General features: G+C 41.9%; 1 protein-coding gene across 1 annotated transcript; it reads right to left on the bottom strand.

The window, feature by feature from the left end:
- Positions 1-1,531: 1,531 nt before the first annotated feature.
- On the bottom strand, positions 1,532-7,908 carry LOC107725282 (uncharacterized; the record flags this gene model as incomplete). Its single annotated transcript, XM_016534495.1, has 4 exons — positions 7,874-7,908; positions 7,351-7,506; positions 1,876-3,128; positions 1,532-1,809 (listed from the first exon to the last, which is right to left on the bottom strand). Coding segments are annotated over exons 1-4 (1,722 nt in total), but the record flags the coding sequence as incomplete, so codon positions are not given.
- Between the last annotated feature and the right edge of the window lie 3,875 nt (positions 7,909-11,783).

The raw sequence follows: 11,783 nt of genomic DNA, 5'->3' as shown, positions 1-11,783 counted from the left end.
TTCGCGCAGACATCACACGTCATCAGCGCGTCTCACTCAAAGCAGAGTTATGGACAGACAGTCACTGAGTGCCTCAAAAAAACAACAGCCAACTTTTACAGTAACTTCCGAATCAAAACAATGAGCTTATGCTGCGTCCACGCCATAACTACTGTAATTAAGAGACAACGGCATCCTGTGACTGTTCACGTCCTCAGACTCAGAATTATGAGTTTCCTTATCAACAGTATCAACACCGGAATGAAGCTACAGCAGTCAGGTACAAACTCTCCGAGTTGTTATGGTCATTATTATTGCAGTGTTATGTGCTTTCAGACATGTGCTCTCGTGGTGCCTTGTCGAGAGCAGCTGTGTGTGTGTGACTGACTTCATTCAGTGTTTGGAGGAGGCGTGGTTTTGAGAGCGCTCTGAAGGGAGGGTGGGATGTTATGATTTGAAAGCTAGCTAGCTATTGCTAGCCTCTCCAAAGATCACCAACTGCATTTTAAGGATGTATAACCCAGAGGTCCCCAACCACTGGGTTGCGTTCCAGTACCGGGCCGTGAAAGAGTTGATACGCTCTGGGGAAAAAAACATCTATTTTATATGCCTATGCCACTGTATTGTGCATTTCCCCTTCACTGCGTGATTTCAGAAAACTGCATAGTCTGTGACCCAATTGCAAATGTGTCTCGCAAATGACAGTACAAAAACGTATGAAATACGTGTTTCAGATATCAAATACAGATCCATTGCAACATGCTTCGAGACTCACTGTCACCCACGCCTCTTCTTTAGGAGCGTAATATTGCAGGGAAACAAGCAATGCTTGTGCATTATGGTGAGTCGTAATGTTTTGTTATGGTTTGCTGTATGCAGTTGAAATGGAGACACAATTTGACGGTTTTATGTTTATTAAATGTCTGCTCTGATCGACTCCTGTTCCCACCTGCCGGTCCATGTGAAAATTTTCAAAACAAAACCGGTCCGTGCTATGAAAAGAGAGACCCCTCTTTTAAGGGAATTTTAAGGGAAATTGTGTGCAAATTCTACAGAGCTATGATGGAATCTGTCCTGTGTTTTTTTTTTATCCATAAAGATTTTAAATGCAATCTGACTTATACACTCAAGTTATCTTTATCATTCTCTGTTGTGTAAAACTGTAATTTAGTGCACTATTATTTTATTTAAGCATTTTTGTTGTTGTGCTGTTGTCTGCGAAGCACTGTATCTGGTGCCTGCAACTATTATAATAGATGTGTGTGCCTCATACCGGTGACACATTCCTTGTATGTTTTGCATACTGGTTCAATTTGTGTGATTCCCAATACGGATTCCTTATTTTATACCAAATTTAGATTTTATGAAAATTAAAATTAGAAATATCATATGTTCAAGCAATTTCATAAAGGTACTTTGGAGAATAAATTATTTTCGCTGATGAATCAGCATCATTTCTGCTTTTTCATCTAATGTTTTCAGAGTTTGTTGCATTTTTACCAGTTACACGATTGTCAAATTGCTTCAATTTTTGCCCAGCGAAATCCATCACGTGCCGTAAAGCCCCCTTATTATTCTTCTCTTCTCCAGCTTTCCTCAGATCCTTCAGGTTCTTCATCCATTCATCTTTTCTCTCCTCCTTCAGCCTGGGAATCAAGAAATCCAGATGTTGAAGAGTGAAAGCGCTGTCTGATTTTAACGCGATCTCGGACAGACTCGTGATGGTCACATAAGCTTCATGCAGCAGTCGGGACTTTTCATTTTTAATCTTCTCAAGATCGCTCTTCAGATTTTGTTCTATTTTTGTATTATTCTCAGACTCGTTCATGGCTTGTTTATGTTCCTTTGTAATATTTTCAAAGATTTTTTTATCAAAGTTGGTTTTAGGCTTTTCACCAGTGCGTTCATACTCCTGTTTTAGGTCAACAAATGTCATAGTGATTATCTTTGTCTCTGTCACATATTTTTTGTTCTCTCTGACATGTTTGCTATAATGACACTTCCCTGTACACACAGTGCATTGACTGTTTTTCATGACTGAACACGTTGAAGGTTCTTCATCCATTAAGCAGCTCTCATGACAGTTTTCCTCACAGTCGGAGCAGGATGTTACATTTCTCTTCCACAGCCATTCATTTTTAGTGGAGACTTTTTCTTTCACAGCTGTTTTGACTGTAAACTGAAAGTTTTCACATTTCTGAATCTTGTGTCTGAGATCTTTGACAGCTTCCTGAATCTGACTCAGTTCTTTCATTTTTGACTCCTCCTCAGAGATTCGCTCCTTCAGATTGTCGACACAGGCCTCGAGTTGTTTTTGCTCTTTCAGAACATCTAATGTCATCACAACACTTTTTCTGTTCTTTTCTTTCAGGAGTGTGAAGAACTCATTGATGCTTTCTTCTCCCATTTCCCATGATGATCTGAGTATCTGATCATATTGTTTGTGTCTTTTTTCTTTCTGTTGGTTGTTGAATAACAAGTAAACAGGTTGTTTTTTCCCATCTTTTCTGCAGGGAATCTGTGCTTTCTTAATTACATTGAGAGCATCTTTTGGATGTTGCCCGTTTGACTGTGTGAGTAGAAACACTATGTTCTCCTCTATATCTCTACCAAACAGAGACAGAACTGAGTGAAAGATGTAAAGCTCTTTTCCAGAGAGTCGATTCTGAAACGCCTTCATCACAAAACACACTGCATCAATATAATGAATCCCATCCTCATCCGAGAATAATCTGCTCAGACATTCAGAAATCTCTCTGTCTTTCTTGTATCCTTCCGTGTTTCCATATCCTGGAGTATCAATGATGGTCAGAGATGTTGGGTTTTCTTCAACAAACACCTCATAAACAGAGATATCACGTGTCTGGGATTGTGTTTCATCTATATCTTCTTCTTCTGTGATTTGATAAAACTCTTGATTATCAAACTTCACTCCCAGTAAGTAGTTGATCATGGTGTTAATGATGGTTGTTTTCCCAGCGCCGGTTTCTCCCACCATCAGTATGACTTTGTTCGGTTTGTTTCTGTCTTTTTGTCCATATGTCCATCGTCTCAGCTTTCTATTAGTCCCATGAATACATTTTCTTTCAGTTTTTAGTGTGTAAAGTGCTGGAGGACCTGGATTTATAAGTGTGGCATCGTGACGTGATCTGCAACATAGAAAAAATTAATATAGCATCAACATGTGATGATCTCAATCTGTTATTTATTAGTTTACAATGTCTGCTTAGGGACAGATGAATTGCAGTGACAGGATTGTGGTTATGAGGTGTTTCAGTCCAGAACAAATACATTTGTTTGAATTAATATTTTAAGTGGACATATACTGTAATTCTTGTTTGTTTCCATTCACCGAGTCATTTTTTCCACCAAAAATACGACCTGAGGAGCTTTAGCACTCTCTCCAGTCCCAATAAAGTGTTATATTTTCAGTCAGAGAAACAGACAAAGCTTTCCGAGTATACTTTATTTTCTGACATGCGCAGAGCTAAATATGAAAGACAGTCAGGTATAAAAAGACGAGACGTATTGACATTTAAAATATGTAACCAAATAAATACACAACTGTGATAGCCTACCCTGCTAACACACGCCATAACAGTTACGTAATGTATTCATACTTTTTGGTAATGTCATGACTTACCAATTGACAACGTATCTACGATGTCGCGTTAAGTCTGCCTACCTCATTCACAGCTGTTGAAATAACCTTTAAATTAGTTTGGGCAAATGAGGACATAAATTAGTTTAAACTACTGCATGTCCACCTATAGAAAATAAATAAATATAACAATTACCAACTGATTACCAGCACACAACTATTGATCTACAACGTAGCCACGAATCCAGGATACCGGTTGCCAAAACAAAACATTGGTCAACAGATTACTTTGCAGTTATGTAACAGTTACATATTTTTGTTAGCAGGGTATGATTTGTCTGATTTCTTCAAACTGTCATATTTACCATGTTTACCATGGTAAAGCACGCATAGTCTTTTGCATTGCATATAACTATATCTGTCTTAAGCAGTGATCAAAATCCACATCGGATCGCAAGCAGAAGTTATTTCAAACACTTGCTGCTATCTGAAAGTGAGTTTTGAGCAAAAAAGATTTTAAAAGCCTTTAATGCTGATGGCTGTGTGAAATGATCCACGGGGCTGACACTCTCCAGACTCAAGTAAACTCTGCCTTTGTTCCTCATGCCCCAGCTGGCCCAAGGTATTCGGCGGGCCAAAAAACCCCAGCCTTTGGCCCCGAGGATCCCCGACGAGGCACGATCAAGCACCCGAAGTGAAGTGGAAATGTGACTGGACCTGGCACGTACTAGCATGCCCTCTTTTGGCCCGGCAGTGGAAACACAGCTATTGTCTTTGTAAGTAGTTCCTCCTTTTGAATATGTAACAATCACATGTAATTTCACTTTTTTTTGTTAATGTTTTTACTCTACAGTTGTGGAGTTTTGGGGTGATATATGGTATTTTTTTTATTTATTTGGCTAGATTAGAAATGTACGGTGCCCAGTCAGTTCACTCGGCTCGGTTCACTTATGGCCACGACATAATAACTCGTGGGAACGTGATAATATGTCGCGGCCACGAGATATTAATTTGTGGGAACGTCATATTAACTTGTGGGAACGTAATATTATGTCGTGGCCACGAGATTATTTTGTCGAGGGAACGACATCCATTTCTCGTGGCCACGACTTCTTATGTTGAGGGAACGACATATTTTTCTCGTTGCCATGAGTTTAATGCGTAAAAAAACCTGTGTGACCATAGCAACCTGGGATTATCAGAGATAGATAAAACATTTTTATTAACATTAAACATTTATTGTATTGTATTGTATTTATTATTATTATTACATTAACTTAGTAGAGCTATATTTTTATATATAGCTATATATATATGCTTATTTTCCCATTCAATTTGTGTATCGCTTTACCTAGTTAACGTTTTGTATAATTATGCTAGTATTTGCTAGCCTACCATACATTTGGCAAATAAACGCCTGACAATTATGCCAATAAAGTTTTGACTTTATGATTGTATTTATGCTCATGTGTGATGATAAATGAGCATGTTGTGTTTTCATTTACAAATTAAACTACGTGAATGATTAATTCCTCAACAAAACACTATAGTATTTATAATTACGGTCTGTTAATTGGCCGAAATAAAATGAAATATATGTTAAATTTAAACTGCATTCCAGTAAAAATTCCAGTCAGCATAATCAAAGCTTTATTGGCATGTCCATCATTTACAGTAGGGTATTATTTACAAAAGTATTCAGAACTTTAAGTAAAGAGATCGAAATTAAGGGAAAAGTGAATATAAACGAATATAAAAATATAACCAATAATAATAGGCTAATAATAATAAGAATATACAAATATTATGGGAAAAAGACGATCAGTTAATGGACTTACAAGACTGTAGGATGGATACAAATGTTTTTTTGTAGGCCCATTTTATATTATGCATTTTATGTAACATTTATATTAATATATTTAATATAATATGAATAGTGAACGCCTGACAATTATGCCAATAAAGTTTTGACTTTATGATTGTATTTATGCCCATGTGTGATGATAAATGAGCGTGTTGTGTTTTCATTTACAAATGAAACTACGTTAATTATTAATTCCTCAACGAAACACTGTAGTAGGCCTATTTATAATTATGGTATATTAATTAGCTGAAATAAAATGAAATACATGTTAAATTTAAACTGCATTCTAGCAAAAATTCCAGTCAGAAAAATCAAAGCTTTATTGGCATGTCGAGCATTTACAGTAGGGTATTATTTACAAAAGTATTCAGAACTTTAAGTAAAGAGATCGAAATTAAGGGAAAAGTGAATATAAACGAATATAAAAATATAACCAATAATAATAGGCTAATAATAATAAGAATATACAAATATTATGGGAAAAAGACGATCAGTTAATGGACTTACAAGACTGTAGGATGGATACAAATGTTTTTTTGTAGGCCCATTTTATATTATGCATTTTATGTAACATTTATATTAATATATTTAATATAATATGAATAGTGTTCCTGTGGCTCAGTGGTAGAGCATTGCGTTAGCAGTGTAAAAAAGTTGTGGGTTCAATTCCCAGGAAGATGGGACACTTACACAGAGATCACACAGAGATAAATGATTTCTCAGATGTGACATATGGTGGGGGCCATCTGGCTATATAAGCGGGCATTTCGCCATAGGATCTCAGATTAATTCTCCTTCAGCGACGACGATCTTCTCTTCGCTGACCCACGAGACTTTAAGCTGTTGACACGCCTCGCTGCAGACAGAAGCTGAAGCTGCGCCGCTCTGCTGTTCCCACTCTGCGCTTTCAGCCCGAGCCGCTTTCAGCGCCCACGCAGCCCTCAGCTCGTCCCCAGCTGCCATCCGGTGAGTTATAAAAGAGCAAATTTCTAGCGATGTTGTTGCAAATGTCACACTACAGAAGGGCAGTGTGCGCGTCTTCGGTCTGGGTAATGCCCACACAGAGGCTGCACGCTCACTGTGACGGAATGCTCTCACTCAGAGTATGAGTCTCACTCTTCTCCGCTCGCTGACCGCCTTCAATGAAGGCAGCTCCGCTCTCCCGTTTCTCCTCTCTCAGCAAAGCTCGGAGAATGAAAAAACAGAGCCACGGAGCTGAGCAACCGGGTTTGAGTGATCCTACACCAGCACAGAGATCGCATGCTCGCTCTTCCCGCAGCGCTCTGATCCGCTGGTGTTTTTACACTTGAGAATCAGCGCCCCTCATTACATTGAGCGGCTCTATCCTCTTAGGCGGATTGGAGTAGAAAGCTAACGTTTACAGTTTTGCATTTGTTTGTGCGTCGCTGAAGCTGCGCTCACACAGACAGGCTGCTTTCATACATCCCGCATGCTCACTTTGATCTGCCAGCATGTGTTAACACCTGAGGATTAGCGCCCCTCATTACATCGTGTGGCTCAATCCTTCTAGGCGGATCATAGAATGCTGCGCTGGGAGGCCCCGCCTCCCCCGCTCTCACGTTTCTCTTCTCCCAGTCACCTCGGAGAGAGAGATGGTAAAATCGTGGGGTTGAGTGATCAGGCTTGAGTGATTTTTCGCACCAGCATAGCCCCGCGTGTTTCACTCTGCACACAGCGCTTTGATCTGCAAGTGTGTTTACACTGAGGATTAGCACCTCTTGTTTTTTTGAGCGGCTTAATCCTTCAAAGCAGATCAGAGCATAATGCTGTCACCTATGATTTACAATATTACTGACAGCTTCTATTTGAGTGCGCTTGGGCCACGCCCACGCTGAGGCTGCAGTCACTAGACAGACAGCTTTCATTACGAGAGTTTGTGTCTCACTCTGCTTTGCTCATGATTTCGCCTTCAATGAAGGCGGCTCCGCCCCTCTCCTCATCTGCTACGAACGGATCTAAGAGGATGCGCGCAGCACCTTTGATCTGCCGATGTGTGTACACATAAGGATCTTCAGTGCCCCTCTGCCACGAGTGGTTTGATCTTTTTAGGCAGATTTAAAGAGAATGCTGTCATTAGTGATTATTATCACTGACAGCTTCAGGGTCGGACGCGTCTGGGCCACACCCACGCTGAGGCCACGCCCACGGGGTCTGACTGCTCTAGCTGCAAGAGCATTGAGTTTAGCAAAGCACTACAGCCTCTCTTATGCCTCCAAGCACCCCATTCAATTCCGGGTGCTGATGGCAGTGTGTTTGTTGTAATTACGGTTGTGAACACTGGTCCAGTTCAAATAGCGCCCACACAACCAGCCGCTGTTACAGCGAGAAAAAGGAGACCATATTTTCTCTTACACTTATCACGTGTGTTGGGTCCCCACAAGGCGGCCTACCACTCGAACCAATCCAACCTCTTGTCACAAAGGGCCGAGGTCTGGCAGTCCATCCCCGGAGTGTCAGATTGGGTTTTTGGGGCTTATAAAACGAGGCTACTCACTTCAGTTCGCTCGAAAATCCCCGCAATTCAGCGGTGTGGTCCCCACCTTAGTGCAGAGCATGGACACTCACGTCCTGCGCTCAAGGGGATGAATTTACTGGCCAAAAGGAGCTATAGAGTTGGTTCCGCCAGCCCAGAGCGAGTCAGGCTTCTACAGCTGCTACTTCCTCGTCCCCAAAAAGGATGGTGGCCTCCGGCCCATCCTCAATCTCAGGCACCTGAACGGCCATTCAGGAGAACTACTTTGGAACAGATCCTCTCACAAATAGACCCAGGGGACTGGTTCTTCTCTCTGGATCGGGAAGATGCATACTTTCACATCCAGGTAGCCCCCCACCACAGGCGATTCTTGAGATTCGCCTTTAAGGGAGTGGCATATCAATACACGGTCCTTCCCTTCGGACTGTCCATGGCTCCTCGCACTTTTACGAAGTGCATAGATGCGGCTCTCTCCCCTCTGAGACAGATGGGAATCCGTATTCTGAACTACCTCAACGACTGGCTCATCTTAGCCCAGTCGGAGGCCGGGCTAATATCTCACGGACCCCTCCTCCTCAGCCATTTAGAATGCCTGGGACTCAGGATCAATTTTGCCAAGAGCTCACTGTCTCCCAGCCAACGAACCTCATTCCTGGTCACGCCAGAATGTGCACTGGCCATACAGCAGCTCGCGGCTTCCTTCAAAGTTGGAGCCTCTCGCCCCCTCAAAGTGTTTCAAAGGATGCTAGGCCTCATTGCCTCTGCATTGCTGGTACTACAGTTGGAAGGGAGTGGCATATCAATACACGGTCCTTCCCTTCGGACTGTCCATGGCTCCTCGCACTTTTACGAAGTGCATAGATGCGGCTCTCTCCCCTCTGAGACAGATGGGAATCCGTATTCTGAACTACCTCAACGACTGGCTCATCTTAGCCCAGTCGGAGGCCGGGCTAATATCTCACGGACCCCTCCTCCTCAGCCATTTAGAATGCCTGGGACTCAGGATCAATTTTGCCAAGAGCTCACTGTCTCCCAGCCAATGAACCTCGTTACTGGGAGCAGTAGTCACACCAGAATGTGCACCGGCCATACAGCAGCTCGTGGCTTCCTTCAAAGTTGGAGCCTCTCGTCCCCTCAAAGTGTTTCAAAGGATGCTAGGCCTCATTGCCTCTGCATTGCTGGTACTACAGTTGGGCCTGCTTCGCATGAGACCCCTTCAGTACTGGCTGGAACCGCAAGTTCTGTCCCATGCGTGGCGTCACGGTTTCGTGTCAAGGTGAGCCAGGCCTGCGTGTCAACTCTGGCCCCTTGGAAGGACCCCCAGTGGTTCAAGCAGGGTGTGACGATGGGCATTATTTACAGAAGGAAGGTTTGTGTACTGCATCATCACTGTGTCTGTCACGCGACTCTTTTGCCCTTTCGGGCTTGAACTGATGGTAAAACTAACGACATTATTTACTGTCTTGGTATTTACTTTGAAAGCTGACGCTCGCGATTATGGTAAGGGATTTACCGACATTTCCGACGCGTGCTTGTGGTGTTCCTGTCTTTACATTTATTTTGAAAGATGAAGCTTGCTATTATGGTAAGGGGCGTTACATTTCCGACGCGTGCTTGTTGTGTTCGGCCAATCACAATGCACTGGTTCAGCTGGCCAATCAGAGCAGACTGTGCTTGTCAAAGGAGGGGGCTTTGTTGAAAACTACGTGTTTGAGAGAGGCGGGGCATAGAGGACCTACAATAATGTACAGTATTTGAAAAATAATGTGTTTTTTGAACATTAAAGCATGTCAACATATTCTGTTACACCAAATACACAAAATAATGATCTTTAAAATAGCATCATATGACCCCTTTAAGACCTGTATGGCTTAATATAAAATACATGATGTCTCTTACTGAAATATATAGTAAAACCCATGAAAGATTTACGTTTTTTTTTTAAATACACATAGTTTTATGCAAATTTTAGACAGTGGAGGGCACCATTAATTTAGGTGAGCATGACGATGACGTCAGATGGTTGCACTCGGTGAGCTGCTGGCGCTACCTGTCGCTATTTTTACTGCACAACTTGGAATACACATTTCTTAGCATATTTCACTGTGTGTAATGCATTTGGGTGACATATCAGATGATTTTTACACATCAATCATACAACAGTAGTTCAATCCATAAATTTACCTTGAACAGCTATAGTGAGAAATTGCAGCTCCTTACAGCAAATGTTCTCCCTCTCGGTTAGGCAGGCAATAGCCACAAGGTCTTTAGCACTGTGTAATTATTGAAACTCAGTTATAGGAACTAGCCGCTAGGACAGTTCCTAGAGAACTAATTTCCCCCCCGGCCATTTTCCTGGTTGCATTTGCACTGGCCGACACTGGCGTCTTAAAGTGCGGCATTTACAAACGCCAACAACCGGTGGATGAAGGACGCTGCGATCGGCGATAACGTGATAACAAAGATGGAATGTAAACACATAATTTACACGACCGAAAGAGCAAAAAGTGGTGCAGAGAGACGAAATCTCCAAGACAGCTCGAGGCGGATAAAAGAACACAATGCTGCAGACAACAGGTAAATGCCGTTATCGCTGGTTTCCATGTTCATGAAATAAATATGTTTACATGGCTTTTCAAAAATGCAGAGTGCTGGTGTTTTGTATGTGTTTGGCCAGTGAGTGTACACTTATGTAATTTAGATCCTGTAAAAGGAGTTCCTAGAACTAAAATTGTTCCTAGTTCCTCTCTTGTGCGAAAGCCAGAGACACTATCCATTTTGCCCCACTCTCATTTCTTCAACACTCTGATCTTCTTCGCTTTGATTTAATTGATATTGAACGTCTTTGATGTTTTCGTCCTCACTAATTTTGCGCTCTAGTTCAAATTAAAACGGCTGAACAGGTGACATTTTTGTAACACAGTGGGATCAACATAACAGTCGTACATATGTGTGTGTGTGTGTGTGTGTGTGTATATATATATATATATATATATATATTAGGCATAACATTATAAGCACTGACAGGTGAAGTGAATAACACTGATTATTTCTTCATCACGGCACCTGTTAGTTTGGGATATATTAGGCAGCAAGTGAACTTTTTGTCCTCAAAGTTGATGTGCTAGAAGCAGGAAAAATGGCCAAGCGTAAGGATTTGAGCGAGTTTGACAAAGGCCACATTGTGATGGCTAGACGACTGGGTCTGCAGCTCTTGTGGGGTGTTCCCGGTCTGCAGAGGTCAGTATCTGTTAAAAGTGGTCCAAGGAAGGAACAGTGGTGAACCGGGGACAGGGTCATGGACAGCCAAGGCTCATTGATGCATGTGGGGAGCGAAGGCTGGCCCGTGTGCTCCAATCCAACAGACAAGCTACTGCAGCTCAAATTGGAAATTGTCTAGATCAGCGGTAGGGAACGTTGGTCCTGGAGAGCTGCTGTCCTGCAGAGTTTAGCTCCAACCCTGATCAAACACACCTGAATAAGCTAATCAGTGTCTTCAGGATTACTAAAGCTGTGTCCAAAATTGCTCCTATACTTTTTAAAAGGGCACTATATGAAGGGACAGCCATTTTTAGTGGTGCCCGAAACATTACTGGACATTATCATGTGCACTCATTCAATCCCACAGTTCACCGCAATAATGAGTATACAAATGATGCTAGAGAATACCCATGAAGCGCTGCGAGAGTTGCACGCTGAATGAATTCCCACGTCTCACCAGAAGATGGTGCTCGTGGCTGAATCATCCATCCAATCATTTATTTTAAAATGCACTTATTTATTATTATTATTATTTATTCTAATTTTTTGGTAACACTTTAGAATAGGGGTCCAGAATAATGCAT

This window comes from Sinocyclocheilus rhinocerous, unplaced genomic scaffold, assembly GCF_001515625.1.
Source record: "Sinocyclocheilus rhinocerous isolate Xijiao unplaced genomic scaffold, SAMN03320098_v1.1 scaffold3230, whole genome shotgun sequence".
Classification (NCBI taxonomy): domain Eukaryota; kingdom Metazoa; phylum Chordata; class Actinopteri; order Cypriniformes; family Cyprinidae; genus Sinocyclocheilus; species Sinocyclocheilus rhinocerous.
The sequence above is the reverse complement of the archived record's forward strand: the minus strand, read 5'-3'. Positions and strand labels throughout refer to the sequence as shown.